The sequence below is a fragment of the Camelina sativa genome, chromosome 10 (genome assembly GCF_030686135.1).
Source record: "Camelina sativa cultivar CO46 ecotype springtype chromosome 10, ASM3068613v1".
Lineage (NCBI taxonomy): Eukaryota > Viridiplantae > Streptophyta > Magnoliopsida > Brassicales > Brassicaceae > Camelina > Camelina sativa.
Genome location: NC_141889.1, coordinates 27,247,777 through 27,271,664, shown reverse-complemented (window position 1 = coordinate 27,271,664; position 23,888 = coordinate 27,247,777). Strand labels below are relative to the sequence as shown.

Below are 23,888 nucleotides of genomic sequence, written 5' to 3'. Positions count from 1 at the left end.
TTCCTTCTACAAAGGAATCCGGGGTAATGATAACTCGAGGTTTTTTTTTTTTTGGGTCTCGGGGACCAAGTAAAATAACATTTCTCGAACATTTCAGCTCCCCCTGCATCCCCAGTTGACCTGATGAGGAGCTATACTCGGCCAGGAGTTCGGGTTCCGGCGTTTGCGGACATGTCCGAGCTCAACCGCAGCGAACTTCTTCCGTTTTGCAGACAAGATTGGCGAGGTTAGTGACACATACTTCCTCAATTTTGGTTTTCCCTTACCTCCTTCGCCTTTTTTAACAAACCGCGCTTTCCCAGCTAATGATCGAGTTCAACTCTTCGGTGGCGTCTTATGAAGGTAAGTTGTTTGCCTCTCCTTCATCTTCCGAGGTGAGCCTTCTCCGGGAAAAGATTGCTGACCTGGAAGCCCAAGTGAAGGAGTATGCCAGACTAGAAGCCGAAAACACTTCTACCGTGGAGAGAGCCGAACAGATCCGGGCTCGGATGAAGAAAGCCGAGGTACAGGTGCTCGACCTCGGAATTGCCAACGAAGACCTCCGAAGACAAGCTAAAGAAGGCGGGGGACCTCTAATACGAGGCCGCGAGGATGCGAAGGCGGCAAAGAATAGGTTGCACGAGATCGAGCTCCGCAACCAGCTACTCGAAGCTGGCAATACCTGCGAGATTGAGAGGGTGCGGAGAGAAGAAAGGCAAGCAATGAGGCGAACTCTCCGTCCATTAGTCGAGGAGGTGAAAGTCACTTTTGAAGAGAGGGAGAAGCTGGCCCCAGCCAAGATCCGAGCCGTTGAGATCAGGGCTAACCGGATGTTGATCGAGGAGATCTCGAGGGGAGAGATCCAAGACATGGAAGCCGAGCTCGGGCTCCTGAAAGCTGACGAGGAGGAGGCCGACGAAAAGGTTTCGAAGGTAACTCTCCGTGACCTCGACCTCTCTCGATTTTCGGACCTTTTGGCGGATACGCCCGATCTTTTGTGCAGCGAACACCCTTCGAGCATTACAATCGACGAGTCCGGCACTAATCTCGGGCAAATGTCGAATCAGGGGATGGACGACTTTCTGGCGAACACCAAGTCGGTAGAGGAGCTTGAAGAGATGGGACTGGCCCTTTATGAAGCGGCATCGGACCCCGCTCCCTATACTCAGTAATTTCTATATCGGGTTGTTTTTGGCACGGGTTGCCCTCCTGTTTGTCGTATTTATTTTTAGACTTGCTTTGAAGTGTTTTGGTCAAGGTGACCACTCCGTCTTCAAAATTTTTTTGCTTTTGTCATGATAAATGCGAACTTCATATCCGCAATCTTTGTTTGAAAAGATGATACGAGCAGAAATGAACACGAAGTAAGAACTTCGGTTTAAGAGTTCGCAAAAGTGACACCCAACTTTAGTAAGGCTGAGTACGAAGTGAACACCTCGGTTTAGATTAGAATTTTGCGAAACTAAGCTCCGACTTTAATAAGTAAAGCTGAGTACGAAGTGAGAACTTCGGTTTAGGTTAGAGTTTCGCAAAACCAAGCTTCGACTTAAAGTAAAGCTGAATACGAAGTAAGAACTTCGGTTTAGACTTGCGAAGTTGAACCTCGGCCTTAAATGATATATGCGAAGTCTGACTTCGGTGTGTGTTGTTTTTTTTTTTTTTTTTTTTTTTTTTTTTTTAAATATATGCGAAGTAGGACTTCGGTTTTGATTTTTTTTTTTATATATATTTTTTTTTTGAACCATTACTAATAAAAAAGTTTAAGAAAACTTTAGATTTTATTAATATGGATAGCTGGACCCGAAGTGGGCTGCCTACGTACCCTTATCGGGATCAAACTAAACGTAGTTCGATACAAAAGATTAACTGTAAACCTGAGTTTAAGGTGTAAGGAATTCCAGGACCTCGGGACTGGTTTTCCCTCTGAATCTCGAGCTGATACACCCCATTTCGCACCTCGCGAGTAATTCTGTACGGTCCTTCCAGTTAATTTCCAGCTTCCCTGCATTGAGCTCCTCGGTGTTCTCGTGAACTTTTCGGAGGACTAGGTCGCCAACTGCCAAGGGCCTGCCTCGGATTTTGGAGTTATAGTACTGAGCTACTGCGTTCTGGTAATTCTGGATCCGAACTAAGGCCTGGTCCCGACGGTCATTGATTGTGTCGAGGAGTATCCTGTAGGTATTCTCATTTTCCTCAGCTCGGAATGGGTTCAGTGAGGTACGGACTCCAGGGACCTCTATGTCAGCTGGACTACGGCATCAACTCCGTAAACCAGGGAGAAAGGTGTTTCATTAGTGGCCCGGCGAGGTGTTGTTCGAATTGCCCAAAGAACGCCTTGCAGTTCGTCTGGCCAGCGCCCTTTGCGAGAATCGAGCCGTTTCTTCAAGTTAGCCAAGAATGACCTTATTCATCGCCTCGGCTTGCCCATTACCTTGCGGGTAACGAGGAGTTGCCTTATTGAGTCGAATCTTCCACTTCGTGCAAAACTCTTCGAACTCGAGGAGATGAACTGTGGGCCAATGTTCCGTGACGATTTCGCGGGAAACACCGTAGCGATAAATTAACTTTTCAGCACGAACTGTTCCACTTCTTCACTTGTTACCTTAACGTAGGTCGCTGCCTCCACCCATTTGGAGAAATAATCGGTAAGAGCGAGCACGTACTGAAGCACGTACTGAACTCCTCCTGGTCCCCGATGCAATGGACCAATGATTTCCATAGACCACCTCATGAATGGGTAAGGTGCGGACACCAAAGACAGGAGCTCGGTAGGCTGGTGGATTGACGGGGCGTGCTTTTGGCACTTCTCACAAGCTCGAGAATAATTTTCGCAGTCCGTGACCATAGTGGGCCAGAAGTAGCCTTGCCTTTTGATTTTGAAAGCCAGAGTCCGACCTCCGGAGTGATTCCCATTGGGACCGTCATGAACAGCTCGCATTAGCATCGCAGACTCTTTACCGGCAACACATGTTAGATAAGGACCAGCTACACTTCGGCGTAAGAGTATTCCGTTGTAGATGCAATACCGTGCACTGACAATCTTGAGTTTCCTGGCCGCCCATTTGTCAGCTGGGAGTTCCTCTTTTTGCAAGTAAGCCCAGATCGGGCTCCACCAATCACCTGCCGCCCAGCTGTTAGAACTCGCACTGCCCGAAGTAGTATGTGGGATAACAGCTTGATTGTCAACTGATGAGCTCGACGATTCCGGAGTTTGACTCGCGTCTAGTTCAGCTAGAGGTGGGTGAACTTCCATCGGAGTAGGCATAGTGGGGGCTGGATCCTCTGATGGCAAAGAGTCCGCAGTCGCCTCGCGAGCTGCCTCCTTAGCAGCCAACTTTTTTTATTTGCCCGGGTGACGACATTCGAGCTCTCTAGACGGATGCTTGGAAACTGGATGACTTCGACGGGGATAATCCTAGTCATCGCAGGATCCGAAGTGGATGCCAGAGATGCTAAAGCGTCCGCAGCGGAATTTTCACTTCGCGGGATCTTAGTGATTTCAAAATCCTCGAATTTAGCGACTAACTCTCGAGCTGTGGACAAATAAGCCTCCATACGACCATCCTTTGTTTCGTACTCCCCCAAAAACTGGTTGGTGACCAGCTGCAAATCGCAAAAAGTTCGGAGTCGTCGGACTCCAATCCCTACTGCGAGGCGTAAACCAGCAAGGAAGGATTCATACTCGGCTTCATTGTTTGACGCGCTGAAAGCCAAGCGAAATGACTGCTCGATTACTTCGCCAATAGGAGAAGTGAGGCGGACCCCAATTCCTGCTCTCGATCTGGAGGAAGCGCCGTCAACATACAACGTCCATGGGACTTCAACGTTGTCGCTAATTGAAGTGGCTAGTGGGAGTTCGATCAAAAAATCAGCCAGCACTTGCGCCTTAGCACAGGTTCGAGTCCGGAACTCGATGTCGTATTCACTCAACTCGACAGACCATTTAGCTAGTCTCCCGGACTGGCTCGGACTATGTAACGCCGTCCGAAGTGGTTGCGTCGTCAGGATTATGATTGTATGGGACTGGAAGTAAGGTCGCAGCTTTCTTGCCGAAGTGACAACTTCTAAGGCCAATTTCTCCATCATAGGGTACCTGGACTCCGCCCCTGTAAATGACTTACTGACATAGTAAATTGGTCGCTGCTCCCCCCTTTTCTCCCGAACCAAGACTCCGCTGACTGCACTGTCCGAGACAGCTACGTAAAGAAAGAGTGGCTCACCGAACTCGGGCTTAGCCAAGACCGGTGGTTCAGACAGATAGGCTTTGAGCTGAGCGAACGCCTCTTCGCACTTCGCATCCCATAAGAAGTTTTTTCTCCCTTTTCGCAACAGCTGGTAGAACGGGAGGCATTTGTCCGTAGATCGAGAGATGAAGCGGTTGAGGGCTGCGATCCGTCCATTAAGGCGTTGCACTTCGCGTAAAGTCCTAGGAGAACTTATAAACAAGAAAGCATTAATCTGCCTCGGATTCGCTTCGATTCCTCTTTCTGTGACGATATACCCCAAAAACTCCCCTGATGGGACTGCAAAAGTGCATTTCGTGGGGTTAAGCTTCATCTCGAACTGATTCAGGATGTCGAAGCAAACTTTCAGATCCGCGAGATGCGAGCTAGCTTCCATTGATTTTACCAGCATGTCATCGATGTAGACTTCCATGGTCTTTCCGAGCTGGTGTTCGAACATACGGTTTACCAGCCTCTGGTAAGTTGCTCCCGCATTCTTTAACCCAAAAGGCATCACCTTGTAACAATAAATCCCGCTGTCCGTAATGAATGCAGTCTTCTCCTGGTCATCCGGGTTCATAAGGATTTGGTTGTAGCCGGAGAAGGCATCCATGAAAGACATCAGCTCGTGACCCGAAATGGACTCGACTAGCCTGTCGATATGCGGAAGTGGAAAGCTATCCTTGGGGAATGCCTTGTTCAGGTCGGTGAAATCAACGCAAACTCGTGATTTTCCATTCTTTTTTTTGACTATCACCGTGTTTGCGAGCCATTCAGAATACTTCACTTCGCGTATCTGTCCCGCCTTCAGTAGACGTTCCACCTCTTTGTTGACGATTTCAGCTCGCTCAGGACCCAGCTTCCTTCGCTTCTGCTTTACAGGTCGGAACGTCGGGTCCACATTCAGCTCGTGGGAGATAACTTCTGGACTGATACCGGGCATCTCGTCTACGGACCACGCGAAGGTGGCCATATTTTCTTTTAGGAAGGTTATCAGACTGGCGCGGAGCTCGCTATCCAATCCCCCTCCGATCTTGATTTCTTGATCCGGAAAACTATCATTGATAAAAATGGACTCAGTGAGGTCACCTTTTAGCTGCGTCCAAACTGGATTCTTCGGGACCTCGAGCTGTGGTTGCTATTGAACCAGGAGTTTGTGACTTGCGAGATAGCAGCTCCTTGCCGTCCTTTGGCTTCCCAGAATTTCCCGGACTCCTTGCGGGGTTGGAAATTTGACGCACTGATGGTACGTCGAGGCCACTGCCTTCATCTGGTAGAGCCAGGGAGTTCCCAAAATAACGTTATAGGCCGCAGGTCGGTCGAAAACCGTGAACTCCACCATTTTAACCACTCCTTGAGTGGACACCGGTAGTGTTATCGTGCCCAAAGACATTGACGTCTCGCTAGTGAACGAGACCAAAGGTGAGGGCGGTCCTACGATGTGTTCTTTCCCGATCCCCATTCTAGCGAGCGTCTCGAGGAAAATCAAGTCTACCAAACTCCCAGTGTCAATTAGGATTCGGCAGACCTCGTGGTTCGCCACGTCAAGTGAAAGACGAGTGCGTCAACGTGTAGAGTGTCCAGCTCCTCAGTTTCCTTCTCGGAGAAAGAAACCTCAGGTAGATCGCTTGCCGCAACCCTAGCGCGCTTTGGCTAGGGGCTAGCGAGCTTCCGCTGATGGTCTTTGATCGCGGTGATGGAGTTACGAAAGAGGCGCGATCCCCCCATTATCACGTCGATTCTTTTCTTGGGGGTTTCATTGCCATCAGACTGCTTCGGTTTCTTTGAAGGTGGGGCATCTTCGTCCACCCCGGGAGTCACTTTCTACTCCAACTCCTCGATTGTTACATTTGGCATTTCTCCCGCCACATACTTTTCTGCGAGGAGGTGCATCAGCTTCTTGCAGTCACGAGTGGAATGACTATTGGTTTTGTGGAGCTCGCAATACGTGTCCTCATCTCGGACCCACTTGTTACTTGGGAGTACACCGCTCTTGGAGCGCGGTGAAAATAGAGGTTTGGACGGTGAATTCTTTGGAGAATTCTTTTTAGGAGATTGAGTGACTGCGAACGTGCTAGGCCCGGACTTTGGAGTCGTAGGTGGAGTTTTCTTGGCAGGCGCTTCAAACCGTGGTTTTCCTGTAGTCGAAGCGTTTTGTTTTTGCGCAGCGGCAATTTTGTCTTCCTCTGCGACTATCCAGTTCGATGCCCGGTGTAACGCGTCCTGAATGGTTGGGAACCGATTCACGGATAACTCTTCGCGGAAGCGAGATTTGTGCCAGAGGCCGTTTTTAAGCGCAGCCAGGGCTGTGGAGTCCGAGAGTCCTGGAATCTTGACCTGGATTTCCTTGAACTTTGTTATGTAAGACCGGAGAGATTCTCCACCCTTTTGGCTTAAGTTCCAAAGCTGAGCATCTGTCACCGCGGTTTCGATTAAGCTAGAATACTGCTTGACGAACGAGGTTGACAGTTCAGTGAAATTTGTTATGGAGCCGGCTGCTAAAGACGCGAACCAAAGTAGTACTGGTCCACAAAACGTTTCTGCGAACAGCTTGCAGTACCCAGCGTCAGCTTCGTGAGGCTCGAGGTCCACCCGACTAGCTGTCAACATGAAAGTCTTGAGATGATTGGTCGGATCCCCTTTTCCTTCGTAGCTCGAGAACTTAATTTTGCCAGTATCTTTGATGTGGACTCGGGCTATTTGATCGGAAAAAGGAGTTCGCCTCGACTCCTCGATCACTCGAAAGATATCCGGAGCTGAAGTGGTTGCACTGTGCATCGCAGACCGCATGTCCCGGATTTCGCTCTGCATGCGGAAGATCTCGGGATTGGTAACATACTCCGGAGTCGAAGTGTTTTCATCCACAGGGAGAGGAAGACGGACTGGGACCTCGAAAGATCTGGCGACACCGGGCTGAACCGGAGTGTGGCCATCGCCAACCAGCGATGGCACTGTTTGCGTGTTGACTTGAGGTGGGAATGAATCTCCCGGAGTGACATTTGTTGCTGCCACCTACGAGGTGGAAGGTGGAGTAACACCGGAAAAATCCAAAGCACGTCGACGTGGGTTTTGGTCGGAGGACAAGAGATCAACCCGATCGGCGTACGCGCGGTGGGAGGCTGAGAGGTCAGCTACGGACGTCGTGACTTCCTCCAAACGGGTGGAGACCTCACCCTCCAGGCTGTCAAAACGTTCGGTAAGAGCGGCGGAGGCGGCTTGCTGACGATTGGACTTCTCAGACAAGTCCTGCAAGAGCTTCTGAATCACCTCCAGGGATGCCTGACTGGGAGAGTTGGTTGCCATAGCGGTGGTTGTGTGTAGTGGATTTGTATATGAAGTCGGAACTAATGAGAGTCAGGCGATAACTCCCCTCCTTCTAGCGCCAAATGTGTGAACTGGAATCGATTTTCTCCTTCCGAAGTGGTTCGAATGTGGAGGAGCTTATCACCGTTTAGAAGTTCCGAACTGGATTCGAGAGAGTTTTTGAGAGTGTATTGTATTGCCTCTTTTGGAAAATGTTTTTCACCCCCTTACAAAAGACTCCCCCCTTACATATTTATACCGACCAATTTATTACCTAATTAATGCATAATTAATAGGGCATGATTTGCGTGTCCTAATTAATCGTCTTGAATGCGGGAATCTTTGACCAAGCCCGAGCTGCGAGCTGACCAACGCGAAGCATCCTCGTGCTCTCTTCCTTTCTCCGGGCCTGATGGGCCGATCAGTAATACGCTATTGGCCCATTAGACGTGCCCGGCCTAGGCCCTTTGCCTATTGCTCGAGATGACAGATCGTGGGTACAACAATGCTCTAGTTTGCTTTTCTATTCATACCAACTCTGACGAAGTCTGAGTAGAAAGGGATCATATATACATTTTCTGGCTGGTTCATAGTAAGGTAAGACATATTCACTCTTGATCAAATATTGATAGTTGTTGCGACTCATGTTGTAGAGACCGAGGTTATGACTACTCGCAATCGATACAACATCGTTACTTGGGAAACCATACGGGTGTCAAACGGTTCTCTTACAACGTTGGAATTTTCGCATCCTTCACATTCACCCAAGACTTTCCAAAACTATTCTCCAAAACCCACGAATTAGATCCTTCTTCTCCGGTTTCTGAGTGGATTACACCTAGTTTTTCTTCATCATCGCCAACGAGTAGAGGATTTATATATAATGATTCGATCAGATAGAAATTAAAAGGTTTTTTTTGTATCTGATGAATTGGTTGATGATTTTCCCGTATGTATAGTGAAAGAGATACCATAACTTGTGAAGGACAAGGAGACTTGGTCACAAGGTGTCCTTTCTCCAGTTTGCGATTTATAATTTATGAAGAAAAGAAATAAGCATACAAATTTAAAATTCTCGGGAGTGATATTATTGGCCTAGCATGTAGTGTAGTGTACTCATTAATAAGTTAGTAGTCTAAATTTTTTAAAGAGTAAATTTGCTGGACTCAGATACAAAAACATGCACAAACAACTTGTGCTTCTGAGGAGAGTATCGAACATACTAAAAATGTGAGTGTGTTTACGTTCCTTCTCTTCTCTTCTATTATATTTATGTAAACTTCTGATATATAGAAGAAAGATAATTAAGTTGAACAAGGGAAAGAAACAAAGAATACTAAAAGGAAGCCGGGATGTGAAAATCGAAATGAGCTGTCGTTAGAGATACTCGGAAAATAGACTCTTTCAAATTATTCAATTTTGTAGTGTAGAGTCAGGTTTTTAAAAGTCCTTCGGCTGACTATCTTTTTCAATTTTTCATATTTATTTACAAGAAAAATTGTAGATTTTGCTTGAATAAAAAATATATTGTCTCGTGCATGGCATGGGTCTAATACTAGCGTAGTATAAAATCATCAGTCTTATAATTATGTAAAAAAGGGCGGGAAAGGCACTTACTTCGTGTAAGGTGAGGCGTTAATCATGTGGTAAACTTTAATTACGGCATTACACATGCCCGGATTTTTTTTAACGACTTCTTTATTATTAATTAGGAAAAGTGAACAGAAAATAAGGAACAAGAGGAATACACATAATAACATAAATTGTTTGGAATCAAAGTTTTGGTCAACAAATCAGCTGCCCAATTGTTGTTTCTGGATGTCCACTTGAAAGTTACATCATCAAAGCGAGTTTTCCAGTAGTTGATGTTACGAATCCAATTAAAGCTTCTAAAATTGAGACTGCTTCCGTTCAGGATATCGGTAATCTGCTTGCAGTCACCTTCAAATATATATATATATTTTTTGTGCTCTTTGCTCCAACAGTGTTGCATTGCGATGAGGAGAACAGGTAGCGCAATATTAATGGGTTAAAAGGTGAAATGAGATTAACGGGGTAAATTTTTTTTGGTCTTTCTCTTTCATTTTCGAGTTCTCTCTTCTATCTCTCTCTCGACAAAATCGCCAAGTTCCTTCTTTCTTCTCTTCCAATTGATTCCCACATCTGATTCTCCATGGATTCGCCGTCGATTTGGTTTCGGTGAACCAGACGACATTTTTTTTTTAATGTTTTATGTTTTAATTTTAAATGTTGTATGTTATTTTATGTTTTTATTATTAAAATATGTTTTCTATGATATATAAAAAATAATTTTGAATATTTTAAGTTATTAATTATTATTTTTACTATATTTATTACTAAGAAACACCTTAATTTGGTTCTACCAATAATCAACAAAATTTTCCTTTTCTCTTAACAAAGTTTCTTCTTCCTTTTTATTATTAAAAATTGCTTTAAGAAACAATACAATAATGAGGATAGTCTTACAAAAAAATGTAATATGATAATACAGTCAACTAATATTATATACAGTCAACTAAAATTTTCCTTTTCTCTGATTGGGAATGAATATAATAAAAAATGTAAACAAAAAAATCAACTAATATTATATTATCGGTAGCAAAAGCGTCACACACGATAATACAGTCAAATGATGTTTTGACCGGGTTGACAAGAATTGAGTGGAGCGTGTAGTGCAGAGCCGGGTACGAGTTTACGCAGTGTCGTGCCAACGACTCGAGAGGCCTAGGGCTAAATTATTAAAAATTATTTTTTAAAATTTAATCAACACTATATTATCTAAAATTTGGATTAAAATAAATTTGCATAGAGTTTTTGGATCAAATATTAAGAAGTATAAAAGATGACAACAAAAAGATAAATGCTAATGATGATAAAAGATCAAATTTTTACTTAAAAACACTCGAATATTAAAATTAACTGAATAAATTTTAACAAAATGTGGCCTAAAAAAATATATGATTGGGATGTGGCCTAGGGCTATTGCCTCTTTTTATATCAAGTAAGCACGGCACTGAGTTTACGAAAAGATTCCCCCATCGTCTCTCTCCTCCAGGTAAAATTCTAGGGTTTAGAAATGATTTTTTTTGGTAGCTTCGTTTTCTCGGGATGAGTTTGGATAATCGATTTTGAAGTACTAGTCTGTCTATGTTGCTTTGCTTCTTTCTTCCATCAGGCTTTTTGGTCTTACGGCTTTATCTCTTGGATTTGAATCGTCAGATGGTTTAATTTAGAGTTAGATCAGTTGGGTTATCGTTGATTCGGCTCATTAAAAGTTTGTTGTAGGGTTAATATAAGGTGAATCAAGATCACGACCTTCAGTTTCCAAAACTTGTATTTGTTAGTCTTCGAGGTTTTTGACGATTGGGGTTTTTTATTTAACTTTTTTGTTTGTTCTGTAACTATTCAGGCTGGTTTTGTTAATGAGTTTGACATGCTTAGAGTTTACTATTAGATTCCTATATGAATTGTTTCTCTGGGGCTGAAAGGGTCCTCCTTGTTATTGTTCGTATTTGTTTTACAGTTTTCACTAGTAATTTCCTTAGAAAGAGATGCTTATTTTAAGTAGTATTGGATGACCGGTTCGAGATTGTTTTTGTTGAACTGAAGCTGTTCAATGTATTGTTTATTATAGTTTGTGAAAGGTACTCTAGTAACATATACGAACGAAAAGAAACAACTGATTTGGCTCCTCATGAGATCTTTTTCTATTGTTATTATATTCTCTTTTCGTTGAATTAAACCTATGATCTTGATTCTGTAAAAAGCCCAATAAATTATTATTATTATTATTAGTTTGCTAATCTGTTATTATATTACGAACATAAATTTTTGAAAAGGATGGTACCTCTTTTTGTTAATTATTTATTTAATTTGAACAAGCTACTCGTTAACGTTTCTTCTGATAAGTTTCTCTGTGAATTGTTTGGTCTGCAGCCTTGAAGTCTGAAGGCTGCAGAAGAAGAAAGCAAAACAATGTCCACGAAATTATCAGAAACTTCAGATGAGCTTGAACGGGCACAGATCATGCTACTGGAGGAACTCACAGCTGATTCGAGCAAACTGAAAGAGCAGCTCGCTGAGAAAGAAGGCGAAGTTTTACTTCTGACAGAGAAGGACAGCCAATCACAGTTGCGAATAAAGAACTAGGAGAAACAGTAGCGACACTGCAGAGGGAACTAGAGTCAGTTCGTTCTCGTATAATAGATCTTGAGAGGGAGATTGCAAGCAAGACCACCGTAATTGAGCAATTGGAAGCGCAAAACAGAGAAATGGTTGCAAGAATCACAGAACTTGAGAAGTCAATGGACGAGAGAGGAACTGAACTCTCAGGTTTAACTCAAAAACTTGAGGATGAAAAGACAACAGCTCTGACTGATAACAGGGAACTGCATCAGAAACTGGAAGTCGCTGGCAAAACAGAAACCGAACTGAACCAGAAGTTAGAAGATCTTAAAAAAGAGAGAGATGAACTGCAAACTGAAAGAGACAATAGTATCAAAAGATTTCAAGAAGTTGAAAAAGTTGCAGAAGATTGGAAAACAACGAGTGACCAGCTCAAAGATGAAGCTTCTAATTTCAAGCAACAGCTAGAAGCATCGGAGCAGCAAGTTTCGGAGCTGACCAGTGGTATGAATAGTGCAGAGGAAGAGAATAAATCTCTACTATTGAAAGTTTCGGAGACTTCAGATGGGATCCAACAAGCTCAGACCACCGTACAAGAACTAAAAGAGCAGCTCGCTGAGAAAGAAGGCGAACTTTTACTTCTGACTGAGAAGGACAGCCAATCACAGTTGCAAAGAAAAGAACTAGGAGAAACAGTAGCGACACTGCAGAGGGACCTAGAGTCAGTTCGTTCTCGTATAATAGATCTTGAGAGAGATTCAGAAGCGGAAAAATTAGTTGCAGCTATCACGAAAGAAGAACTTGAGAGAGAGAAGCAAGAGAAATCAGAATTGTCGAATCAGATCACCAGTGTCGAGAAAGCATTGGTAGAGAAAGAAGCTGCTTACAATTGGCTGAAAGTGGAAAACATGCAGATCTACGAACTAGAAGCTCAAGTGGAATCCTTACAACAGCGGGTCACAGATTTAAGTGTGAGTAAGGATGCAGAGGAAGAAAACAAAGCCATCTCCTCGAAAAATTTGGAAACTACGGACAAGCTTGAACAGACGCAGAACACCATACAAGACCTCAGGGATGAATTGGGAGAGTTGAAAGACCGACACAAAGAGAAAGAGAGTGAGCTTTCTAGTTTGGCAGAGGCACACGAGAAATTTAAGAGAGATTCACAAGTGGAAAAATTAGTTGCAGCTATCACGAAAGAAGAACTCGAAGGTGACTTGGGAAAGTTGAAAGACCAACACAAAAAGAAAGAGAGTGAACTTTCTAGTTTGGTGGAGGTACACGAGGCCCATAAGAGACATTCCTCAACTCAGGTTAAAGGATTAGAAGCACGGTTGGCATCAGCAGAGAAACAGGTTATAGAATTGAACAAAAGCTTGAACAGTGCAGAGGAAGAGAAAAAACTGCTATTAATCAACATTAGTCATCTAAAAAAAAAGTAAGTGAATCACTTATGTTTTTTATATAAAGATCATATTTTAATTTGGGAGATTCTCAAAAGTAGCATCAAAATAAGTTTTTTTTCCAAACTTAGCACAACATCTTTAAAATTCCAAAAATATCACTAATTAATCTTTCAAAATTAAGTCCTAAATTAAAAATACTTAACTCTATCCCTCAAAACTATATCTTAAATGAGAAAATGAGAACCCAAACTTAAAAAAAAAAATTCTAAAAATTAATTTTAAATATTTTAATATTTTAAATAATGCTATTTTTGGAAATTTGTGGGATGTGTGCTACAATTGTCCATTAAAATTGTTTTAGTACTATTTTAAGATATTTCTCTTTTAATTTACTAGCAATTTAAAAGACCAATTTAATTTACTTACCCAAAAAAAACATTTCAATATCACAGTAACTATACATTTCTATCATTGGGTCAATGATACTAAAAATTGGAGAAAATGTCTATCAAAGTCACTGAAGAAAGAATACAAATTGACTTCCCAGAAACAAAGGGCAAAAAACATAAAGCAAAACTTTTTGAACATTCATAAAGCTGAAAACGACAGTATTGTTCTTGGTTATTTACAAACTTTGTTTTTGCATAATAATTGCATCAAACATGAAATTACCGTATTAATTAAAGCTTTCCTTTTGAGCATGCTCATCTATTATACATATGACATATATCATCAACCTTTTTAGATTAACGAAAAGTTTGTCCAAGAATCACTAGCTTCATATCACTAATCTTCTGTCACCATACGAATATATGATTTAACTTCTCACTAATTGAGAGGCTAGAGGTTTATCTATCTTTATAACACTTCAGTTTTTGTTTGGATGATACTTTGTTATAGTATTTATATGGAGAGGAAGAGTACAACTTATATCCCATTAAAGAAATTTGTTTTTATATGGGTCATATCAAAATATCTCTTAAATTTTAATTCATATGAAATTAAATAAGATTTATTAATATATATAGTATATATACATATGTATATTATTAAAGATCTGTATTGAAATATTATTTTATAAATTATAGGTAAAAAATCTAATTGGTTATCAATATCTAATTTTGGTAAAACCTTAAAGATGAGATTTTTATTTTGTTAAAGAAATTAAGAATAACAAATGTTGAAAGAAGAAAAGAAAAAGAAAAAACATCATCAATGCTCAAAGCTCAATATACAAAAAACAGTTGAAAGCAGTCAAGCACACACACATGTGAATCCACAAAATCCCAACCCAAACAGTTAACACATGCAAAAATTGATATATCGAGTAACAGAGATTTGTGGATCTGTGGATTTTGAGATGGCTGATCAAGGAAGAGGTTGTTTCTCGACACTCAATCATAGTCTTTTACAGTTTCCTGAAATCCACAAATCTCTTGGATCCTGAAATCCACAGTTTCCTCAAATCTCTCTCTCCCTCCCACAAAAATCTCAAGAACATTCATGGGTCTTCTTCTTCAACAAAGCTTCAACTTTAGCTACTTCCACTCAGAAAAATCAAATTTTTAAATGGAGGTTCAGCGACCAGTCATCAACCTAATGGTTCTTCATTCTCAACACGACAAAAGCGACACCCTTTTCCCGACGAGAATCTCTCGCCGGCAAATCCAAATGGAGAATCTCATTATCTCGTTCCTCATCATCTTTCTTCATCAAACAGCAACTCTCCGACCAAACCAGAGATCCCATCTGAGTTTCTCTGTCCGATCTCAGGCTCTTTAATGGCTGACCCAATCATAGTCTCTTCCGGTCACTCCTGCGAGAGAGCTTGCGTCATCGCTTCTAAAAACCTAGGCTTTACTCCAAACCCACCTCCAGATTTCTCCACCGTGATACCAAACCTCGCCTTGAAATCCGCAATTCTCAGCTGGTGTGAGCGCCGGTGTTTCCCACCGCCGAAGCCGCTTGATTCCGCCACCGCGGAGAAGCTTATACTCACTTAAATGGAGAAAAAGCCACAAAGAAGAAAAGTCTCTGTTTCGGAGAAAGAGCTTATCCAAGCGATTAGAGACAAACCATCAGTGAGACTTAACCACGCCGCGACTGAGCTTGATCGGAGACCTAATTACTTCAATTCAAGCTCCGACGAGTCAGTAGCTTCATCGAGCCGTACACTACAATTAACAACTAAACCTAGTTGCTTCTCTTCACCTTCGTCTGGAGAAATCGATTCGTTAGAACCAAACCTAACACCAGAAGAAGAAGCTTTACTCATAAAGCTAAAGAGTAATCGAATCTCAGAGATTGAAGAAGCTTTGGTTTCGATTCGACGCGTTACGAGAATCGACGAAGGTTCAAGAATCAGTTTATGTACGACGAGACTCATCTCTGCACTTAAGTCACTGATCGTCTCGAGGTACGCGACGGTTCAGGTGAACGTCACGGCGGTTCTTGTGAACTTGTCTTTGGAGAAATCTAACAAAGTTAAGATCGTACGGTCAGGAATCGTTCCGCCGTTGATCGACGTTTTGAAATGCGGCTCCGTCGAAGCGCAGGAGCATTCCGCCGGGGTTATCTTCAGTTTAGCTTTGGAAGACGAGAACAAGAAGGCGATTGGTGTTCTCGGAGCTTTGGAGCCGCTGCTTCATCTGATCCGAGTTGGTACTGAGTTGACTCGGCATGACTCGGCGTTGGCTCTGTATCATCTCTCTCTAGTGCAGAGCAACAGAGGGAAGCTTGTTAAGCTCGGAGCCGCTCAGATGCTTTTGAACATGGTGAATTTAGGACAGATGATTGGTCGTGTTTTGTTGATTCTTTGTAACATGGCTTCGTGTCCGGTGAGTAGACCAGCTTTGCTTGACTCGGTCACTCGGGAGGTGTTGAATGTATGGTTAAGGTTTTGAGAGGAGCTAGAGAGGTTCACAAGTCGACTAGGGAGAGCTGTTTTGCGGTTTTGTATGGGCTGAGTCACGACGGTGGTTTGAGGTTTAAGGGGTTGGCTATGGCGGCGAATGCGGTGGAGGAGTTGGTGAAAGTGGAGAGGAGTGGGAGAGAGAGAGCTAAGCAGAAGGCGAGAAGAGTTTTGGAAGTGTTGAGAGCTAAAATGGAAGATGATGATTCGCCGGAGAATGAGGAGGTTGATTGGGAAGAGTTGCTTAATTCCGATGATGTTAGTCGGAGCCGGTATCGACTTGGTGGTGAGAAATCGTGTGTTAACTCGGCCGAGTTTTGACGTGTTTTTTTTTTTTTTAACTCGTTATTTATTTGCTTTTCTAAAAACAAGAATTAATTGTGGATTTTTTTTTAAGAAAAATTCTAAATAATAGGGTTTGGGGTTGTAATTAGTTGGAGTCTCGGAGATGAGATTTTTCTTTTGTGAAATTTTTTTTTATGACTGGCTGGGTTCTTTGTATATTATGGCAATTTGGGTGGCTTTTCTTTTTGTTAATCTCATATGTGTTCTAAAAATCTCCGCCTAGCACCGATTATGTCTCGCAAAATCGCTAAGTCCATCCTTTCCGTTTTGATTAATGACTAGTCTCTGTCTAACATCGATTATCCAATTATACTGTCTAATTTAATTATAACTCGTCTAATCTGATTATTTTCCGCCAAATTTTGTATATAATAAATATTTTTAGAGCCAAATATAAATCAAATATGTATTTTTTTTATTTAGACATTTAAATTAAGAGTTTATGATGTTTTACAATATCTAATGTACAAACTTTTATGAAAATCGTAAATTTTTTTTTAAAGTTACATTTTTATGTGTTTTCCGTAATTTTAAAGACAATCGTATAGTTTTATATTTTATTTGATATTTTTATTTTAACATAACAAAATTTTACATATATTTAATACTATATATTTTTATTTTATTATTAATTTAATAAAATAACCCTAAAACTAGTCCCCGATTAATTTTCGTTTAATATCTGATTTTTTCGTTAGGCGCTAGGCCCACCCCAACCGCCCGACTAGTGCCTAGCGATTTCTAAAACAGAGATCCCATCCTTTCTTTTCTTATTATCTTTTGCTTTTGATTTTTTTTTTTTTTAGTAAAAGGAACAATGAAAAAAAGTTGTAAAGAGACTAAGGGATGACTTTTTAATTCCTAATTAAGAGATGGGAACTGATTCTCCTACTGAAAAAAAAAATAGTATCAATCTTCAGTTTGCTGTAGTTTAAATCTGGCAGGGGAATCATCAAGATTATATATTTGGAATAAATTTGATTTTAACATTGCATTCATTTTCATCTAGATTTCAATGAATATTACTAAATTATGAATTTCTTCTATAATATTTTTTGTTTCAATGCCAAGTTAATTTAATTGGTACTCATTCCAATTGCTTACCAAAAACAATTATATAAGTCTCAATTGGTACCCCAATTGCTATTTATTTATTTCTATGATAAAAAAAAATTATAAACACACAATTGTTCAAGTTTTTCAAAAAGATATTCAACAAAAAAACCATAACAGACACACATTAACATTTAATAAAATCATTAAAAACTTACTGCTATGAGAAACAAAAACTTCATTTTAAAAGATTGGCATGTCGTTCAATGAAAAAAAAATGAAATATACTATTAATTAAATGGGAAAAAATGATTGAATGATGTTGTTTTGCTTCTTTTTATTTTATTTTTATTTTTGGGAAATCACAAATAGGAAAAGGAAACTTTGTACCCCAAAGTCTTGTCGTCCTCGACAAATTACTATTTATTTACGGATTAGGGTAATTATTCTATTCTCTATATATAGATAAAGGATAGAGCAATCCAACTTTCAGATACAAAAAGCTTATTTTTCTCTGATCAATCGAAAAACAATTCTCTCAAAGGTTTTTCTCTGGCCACGCGCGATGTTGAACCAAGACGCGATTCAAGAGATCCTCTCTCATTGTTCAGCGACGGAGATTCCAAGATTCCGTTTACTAAACAAAGAGTGCAACAAACGAAGTTGAGATTTATCGATCATCATCTCCATAGAGCGGACAAATCGTTTAGTATCACCCCCGTTTCGTCCCCGGCGTTGAAGCAGAACAAGAAGAAAAAGAAGATAAAACCCAAATCTCCACTTCAGTTTCTTCCTCTGAACAACGCAAAGATCCAAGCTTGTGATACACATCATGGGATTTTGCTCTGTATCGGTGATAGGTTTAAAGGAGCGATAACGATACCAGAGTACATCGTTTGTAAACCTGCTACAAAGCAGTTCCGGATCATACCAAACCCTAAAACTCGATATCTGACGATCGCAACCGGTTTAATGGTGATTTCTTTGACCCCGTTTGGGTATAAGATCATTAGGTTTTATGAACCAAGGACATGGATGACCAAGGAAGGTTTCTATAATCACAACTCTGATTTTGATTCCCTCCAGAGTATGACTGTTTGGTGTAGAGGTTGTTGCTTCTCCCATCACGTTTGCTTGGTGAGCTCTTGGTCCTCCATGACCAGTCATTGAACGGTTCGTTCGAAGATGAGGATGAAGAATCCAACATCGACTCTTGAAGTGACCAGGCTTCTTACAATGCTCACAAAAGGGTGGATTCTTGTCTTCATGCTTGTAGTATCCTTTGTTTGCAGAAGCAATCTCCACTTTGTTGGTTGTCATTAGTTCTCCTTTGGCTCCAAATAGACTGATAGAACCATGTTCTTTTTGAATCTGATTGCATAAATCGTCGAGGAATGGGAGCTTATCTGACCTCAAGATATGCTTAATGAGATCATTGTAGGAGGAGTTCAATGTTAAGAGTAGTCCGAACACTTTGTCTTGTTCACGCCTCTCGTTTAGGATTGTAGGGTCGATGGTCTCAGTTGAAGCATTTCCAGTTCAGCCCAAAGGGATCTGAATTTTCCAAAGTGTTTGGTGAACTCCATATCTTCTTGGTTGAGATTGTTGATGGCTCGCTTAATCTCAAAAATTCGGTTTACATTCGTGACATTCCCAAAAACATTTTGAAGTGTATCCCATAAATCCTTTGCGGTTTCACAGTAGGAGTATGCTTCAAGGACCGGTGCATCAAGTGAGTTTTGAATGATGGCAAGAACTCCTTGGTCTTCTTGGAACCACTTGTCTTCTCCACTGGCGTCAAGCTCTTTGCTGTCTTCAGCGGTTTTGCTCTTTGAAGCTTCATTTGTAGTAATATGGGACCAAAGCCCTTGGCCACATAGGGCTGTTTTTGTGGTTCTTGCCCACAATAAGTAGTTTTCTCCTTTGAGAGTAACTGGAACGATAAAGGTTTTGGTGCCTTCCATGGTGAGTTGTCCGTTGATTAAAGTTATTATCCAACAAGTAAAGATGAACAACTCTTGAGATCAGAGCAGAAATGGGAGAAGGGATTAGAGCGGAAGTGTTTGGTGGGTGTGAGATTTAGAATATGGAAAAACTAGGCTCTGATACTATGTAAAATTTAAGAGGACAAAAGAGTATGGAAAGATTTGTGAGATATTGTGAGATCGAACAAAGATTGAGGCAGAGTGTAAAACAGAGCAAAAATAGAGTAAAAGAGTATAACAAATATGAGAGTGTTCTAGTGTAATGGAGAAAGAGATGATCTCTTTTCTAACTTGATTTAGCTCCTGGCTACAATCTAAATATAGACATTTACAATACAGAATATTCTACATAAGATGCTATGCACAATTACATATAATGAGAGTGACATCTCCTTAAGCTAACATGTGATCTTGGTTTGACTTGCTTCCCACTTGCTTAATCTCACCAACGGCTCTATGGAAGGATCTCAAAGTATTGGTGACCGTTGGAGGTTGTTCCTCTTGGACTGGACTTGCTAAGCCTCCGAACCGTACGGACGACCCATCTTGGTGAGTGTACGGACGTACGGACATTGGTGTGAATTTTCATACATTCTACTGTATCAAAAGCCTTAGAGATGTCAAGTTTTATGGCACTGTAGGGAGAAATAGAGGACTTCTGATATTCTTTTACGAGCTCTGAGGCAAGGAGAACATTCTCCAAGAGTAGACGGTCCTTGATAAAAGCAGTTTGGTTCGGTTCAATGATAGTCAACAAGCGATGGGATGATAATATTTCATTGTTTCTAGGTCTGTGGTCTTTGGGATCAACGAGAGTATGCTAGTATTGACTCTGTGAGCATGAAACCATATATGAAGAAAGACTGAACTGCCGTAGTAAAATCTGGTCCAACAATATCCCACGCTGAATGATAGAATTCTACAGGGTAACCATCAGGACCCGAGACTTTACTGGATGGCATCAAAATAAGACCCCTTTAACTTCTTCGACAGTAACATCACAGACAAGAGAAGATTCAATACGCTCAGTGCAACGGTAGTCTAATAAGTCTGCTAAGAAATCAGTTGAAGCTTCCTCGATATTGTCTGGTCACGCATGGAGAAATTGCTGGAAATGAGCAGCTGCTTCACGCTTAATCTCTGAGGCCTCTGTTATAGTTTCCCATGCTTGAGTCTTAAGCTGTCGGATAACATTTTTTGAAGCATGAGCCTGGGCAATGCGATGGAAAAATGCTGTGTTTTGGTCTCCATACTTCATCCATGTCAGTCGAGATTTTTGCCGATAAAACTGTTCTTCAACCCCAGCTAAATGATTCCACTAGTCAATAGCCTCAGATACCGCCGCAAAAGATTCAGCACTAGGCGACGTCAAAGCCTCGTTTTGGCAGTCACATAATGCATCGAAAGCCTCTCTAGTCCTCTTTGGAATATCACCATATTTCTCCTGGTTCAAAGATCGCAAACTGAATTTTAGCTTTTTAAGTTTCTTGTGATAAAGGAAGAGAGCTGATCTGGAGTGGTAGAGAGGCTCAAAGGCGTCCCAAACTTGCTGAACTGTCGAATGGAACTTTGGCGAATCCCCAAGATAAGTGAAGAACTTGAAAAGTCGACGAGCAGTATGCACTTGGTGAGAGAGGCTGACACTGCACCGACAGTGGTCAGAAACACCACAAGTCTCAAAGCTTGCGAAGGAGTTTGGAAAAAATTGTCCCCACGCCCCATTTACTACTGCACTATCCAGTTTTTTACCTATGGGATTGTCCCCTTGATTGTCCCACCAGGTGAAATACGGTCCCACATATGCCAGGTCATCAAGTTCACAATCAGAAATAAGAGACTGAAATCCATGCATTGCAGAATCAACAGTACCACGAGAATGCTCCGATGAGGCTAATGTCTCGTTAAAATCCCCCAAAATGATCCACGGTAGCTGGCCTTGAACAAAAATATCGTTGTTTTGTTGGATCTCCTCTCATAGCATACATGCATGAAACCATAAATTGTTCACCTGTTCCTGAAGTAACCCAACAGGTGATAATTTGTGGGCTTTTATATCATATATGCACTGTTACTTCTTCTCTCCAACATACCCAAATCCTCCCTAGCCTGTGATAATCATAATTTGTTTCAGCCTTCCACCCTGGGAAAGCAGACCCAAATATATTCTAAAAATTGTCTTCATTGACTCGAGTTTGAAGAAGAAACCAAAAAACGGCTTCTTCTCTCGAACCACATTATGTTTTTGCATTTTGTTGAAACCCCTTGTATTCCACGCAAAAAGGGATGACATGATCATTAGTGCTTCCCGAGGGAAGCTTTCTTTGCTTGATTTGCGGAGACACTTGTTTGTTGATCTTTACGGTTAACTATAGTCTTTGGTCTAGAGCGTGATCTCCCACGCTGCGACTTAGCCTTTAGAACAGAGAAGTCGGAATGCCCCTGAGCATCATTTACTGATTGGTCCTCAGACTTGGACTTAACCGTCTCTTGATCCTCAGGTTCATACTCTCCATCCTCAAGAGTCTCTGTGAGATCTTGAAACCGACAGGTGGAGCTAGTTGTGTCTTCCTTTGCCAAAGTTTTCGAAGCAACTGCAGTAACAGAGACGGGGTTTGTCGGGGATCGACCTGATTTCTTTACTAGTGACCAGCTGCCTGCATCATCCTCAGTACCTACAATTAGGTTATGCAGGGAAGACAACTGAACAATCCCCGTTTCAGGTGATTTTCCTGCAGTTAGATCACCCACCACAGCTCCTTTTCTCACCTTAACGCATTCTTTCTCGACATGTCCCCATTCCTGACACACAGAACCCCGAGACGGGAGCCATGGGTAAGAGACAGAGATAGTTAGCCCCAAACCCGTTAGATTGATTTTATCCGGTAGCGGCTTCTCCAAGTTGACAACAACCAGCAGACGAGCCATGTCCAGGCGGACACATCGCACCGTGTTTGGATGGAGCCTCTGCATTTAACCTATCTGATCACCAGAAACTGCAGACCTTCATTAGAAAACAGAGAGTCTGGGAAATTATTAAGATTCACCCATATCGGGATTGCTGAGAGGTCTGGATTGGAACTTGCGGTAGAATTGAAGGACTCCACTCACGAACCAAGAGTGGGATATCTGCAATATGCTAGAAATGCCTTTGAAGAACCCTCTGACACATTTTAACATCATCGATTTTGAAAAGGACGGACTTAAGAATTGGGCATCAATCATAGAGACCTTCGCTGGAGAGGACCATCTATGATTAACGGTCGCATGAACCTTTCCGATGTGGGGGGCATCACCAATGAAATAACCACCAACGAACTTAGACCACAGAGGCTGAGAATCTGCAACTAAAGCTGGTGGCCCCTCAACTTCAATAGCACCTTCCTTTACTTCCGGAGCAGAGGACGCATGGTTAGAAATAGTCATCGTGTTCTCCACGGCGGTAACACCAGACAATGTTTTGGGAGAAGAAAAAGTTGGCGATCAAGAGGATGAAACAGTTTGCGAGTAGGTCTTCGGTGAAGGAAGATGGAGACATGGGCTATCCCATGGGAGGGAAGAACCCATGCTCGCCGGACTCAACTGCCACAGGGTTCTCTCGATAGGGTTTTTTCTCTCGTTTATTTTGATGGTTTTTTTTTTAAACTCACAGTTATATATATTTAATATTTATGATGTTTTAGTCTACTTCTTATTTTCTTTTTTTGAGAAAATTTTTAGTTTTATTATTTAGCATATTTTTTAAATGATTTTCTGATATATAATTCTAAATTTGAAATTAAATTTAACTTGTTTTGAAATATTTTTCCCGTGATATGCGGGGGAGGGAGGCTGAATCCTAGTTACTAGTAATTTCTAATTAAAAAAAAAGTTGAAAGTTACGAACTGTGGTTTGAAACAAAATGTCACTAATTAATTACGTTTTAGTTTTTGTTTTTCTGCGGTCGAATTATTTTAAACAATTTTATGTATTTTTTAGTATGAAAATATTGATTTTTTTTTTTTGTTTAATTTATCTTATTCTTTTGGTCACAACTTAAGGGTATGGAATTATATATGCTTTCAGAAATATGAGCTTTCATATATCAATGGTTTACATTAAAATATAGACTAAAAAAGAAAATTTAGAAGAGTTGAGTTAGTTATTTCATATCATGAGATTGAAGGGTCTCAAATTTTTCATCACGTTTTGTGAACACATTTCACATTTAAAGTTTTTATCTTTCTTCAACTTGGCTATTTTCCTCTCTTTAGAAAATCATTTCATTGGTTTGGAGCTAGTAAATTGAACATTTGTAATAAATTTAAATTCAAGCGAAAAAGGAACAAAAGTAAAAACAACTTATAAATATTGAACCTAACTCATTTCTTAAGGGGTTTAAACTATGTCTTATGGAAAATCGATAATTCTCTAATTTACATGTTTTAAGCATCCTTTTTTGTCTATATTTTGCATTGTTTATACTCTAACTTTAGCATTTTTAGGTCATTTACATTAGGAATTTGACTTTAGACCATTTAGGGTGTTGCATTCTTGCAT

General features: G+C 41.1%; 5 protein-coding genes and 1 pseudogene across 5 annotated transcripts; 3 read left to right on the top strand and 3 right to left on the bottom strand.

Annotated features, from left to right (window-relative positions):
• The first annotated feature begins 305 nt into the window (after positions 1-305).
• LOC147937472 (uncharacterized) lies at positions 306-1,151 on the top strand. The gene has a single exon (XM_087468822.1). The coding sequence runs from the start codon at positions 306-308 to the stop codon at positions 1,149-1,151; it is 846 nt and encodes a 281-aa protein (XP_087324948.1).
• Positions 1,152-1,859: 708 nt separating this feature from the next.
• Positions 1,860-5,175, bottom strand: LOC147937471 (uncharacterized). Its single transcript, XM_087468820.1, has 3 exons — positions 3,379-5,175; positions 2,559-3,313; positions 1,860-2,229 (listed from the first exon to the last, which is right to left on the bottom strand). The coding sequence occupies exons 1-3, from the start codon at positions 5,173-5,175 to the stop codon at positions 1,860-1,862; spliced, it is 2,922 nt and encodes a 973-aa protein (XP_087324946.1).
• An 851-nt stretch (positions 5,176-6,026) lies between these two features.
• Positions 6,027-7,505, bottom strand: LOC147937470 (uncharacterized). Its single transcript, XM_087468819.1, has 2 exons — positions 7,371-7,505; positions 6,027-7,214 (listed from the first exon to the last, which is right to left on the bottom strand). Exons 1-2 carry the CDS (start codon positions 7,503-7,505, stop codon positions 6,027-6,029), a joined length of 1,323 nt encoding a protein of 440 aa, XP_087324945.1.
• Positions 7,506-10,487: 2,982 nt separating this feature from the next.
• LOC147937469 (uncharacterized) lies at positions 10,488-13,180 on the top strand. Its single transcript, XM_087470736.1, has 2 exons — positions 10,488-10,581; positions 11,463-13,180. The coding sequence occupies exon 2, from the start codon at positions 11,798-11,800 to the stop codon at positions 13,091-13,093; it is 1,296 nt and encodes a 431-aa protein (XP_087326862.1). The 5' UTR covers positions 10,488-10,581; positions 11,463-11,797; the 3' UTR covers positions 13,094-13,180.
• Positions 13,181-14,484: 1,304 nt separating this feature from the next.
• On the top strand, positions 14,485-16,401 carry LOC104719831 (U-box domain-containing protein 40 pseudogene; annotated as a pseudogene).
• Positions 16,402-20,669: 4,268 nt separating this feature from the next.
• On the bottom strand, positions 20,670-21,203 carry LOC104720687 (uncharacterized). Its single transcript, XM_010438565.1, has one exon. It carries the CDS (start codon positions 21,201-21,203, stop codon positions 20,670-20,672), a length of 534 nt encoding a protein of 177 aa, XP_010436867.1.
• Positions 21,204-23,888: the final 2,685 nt, after the last annotated feature.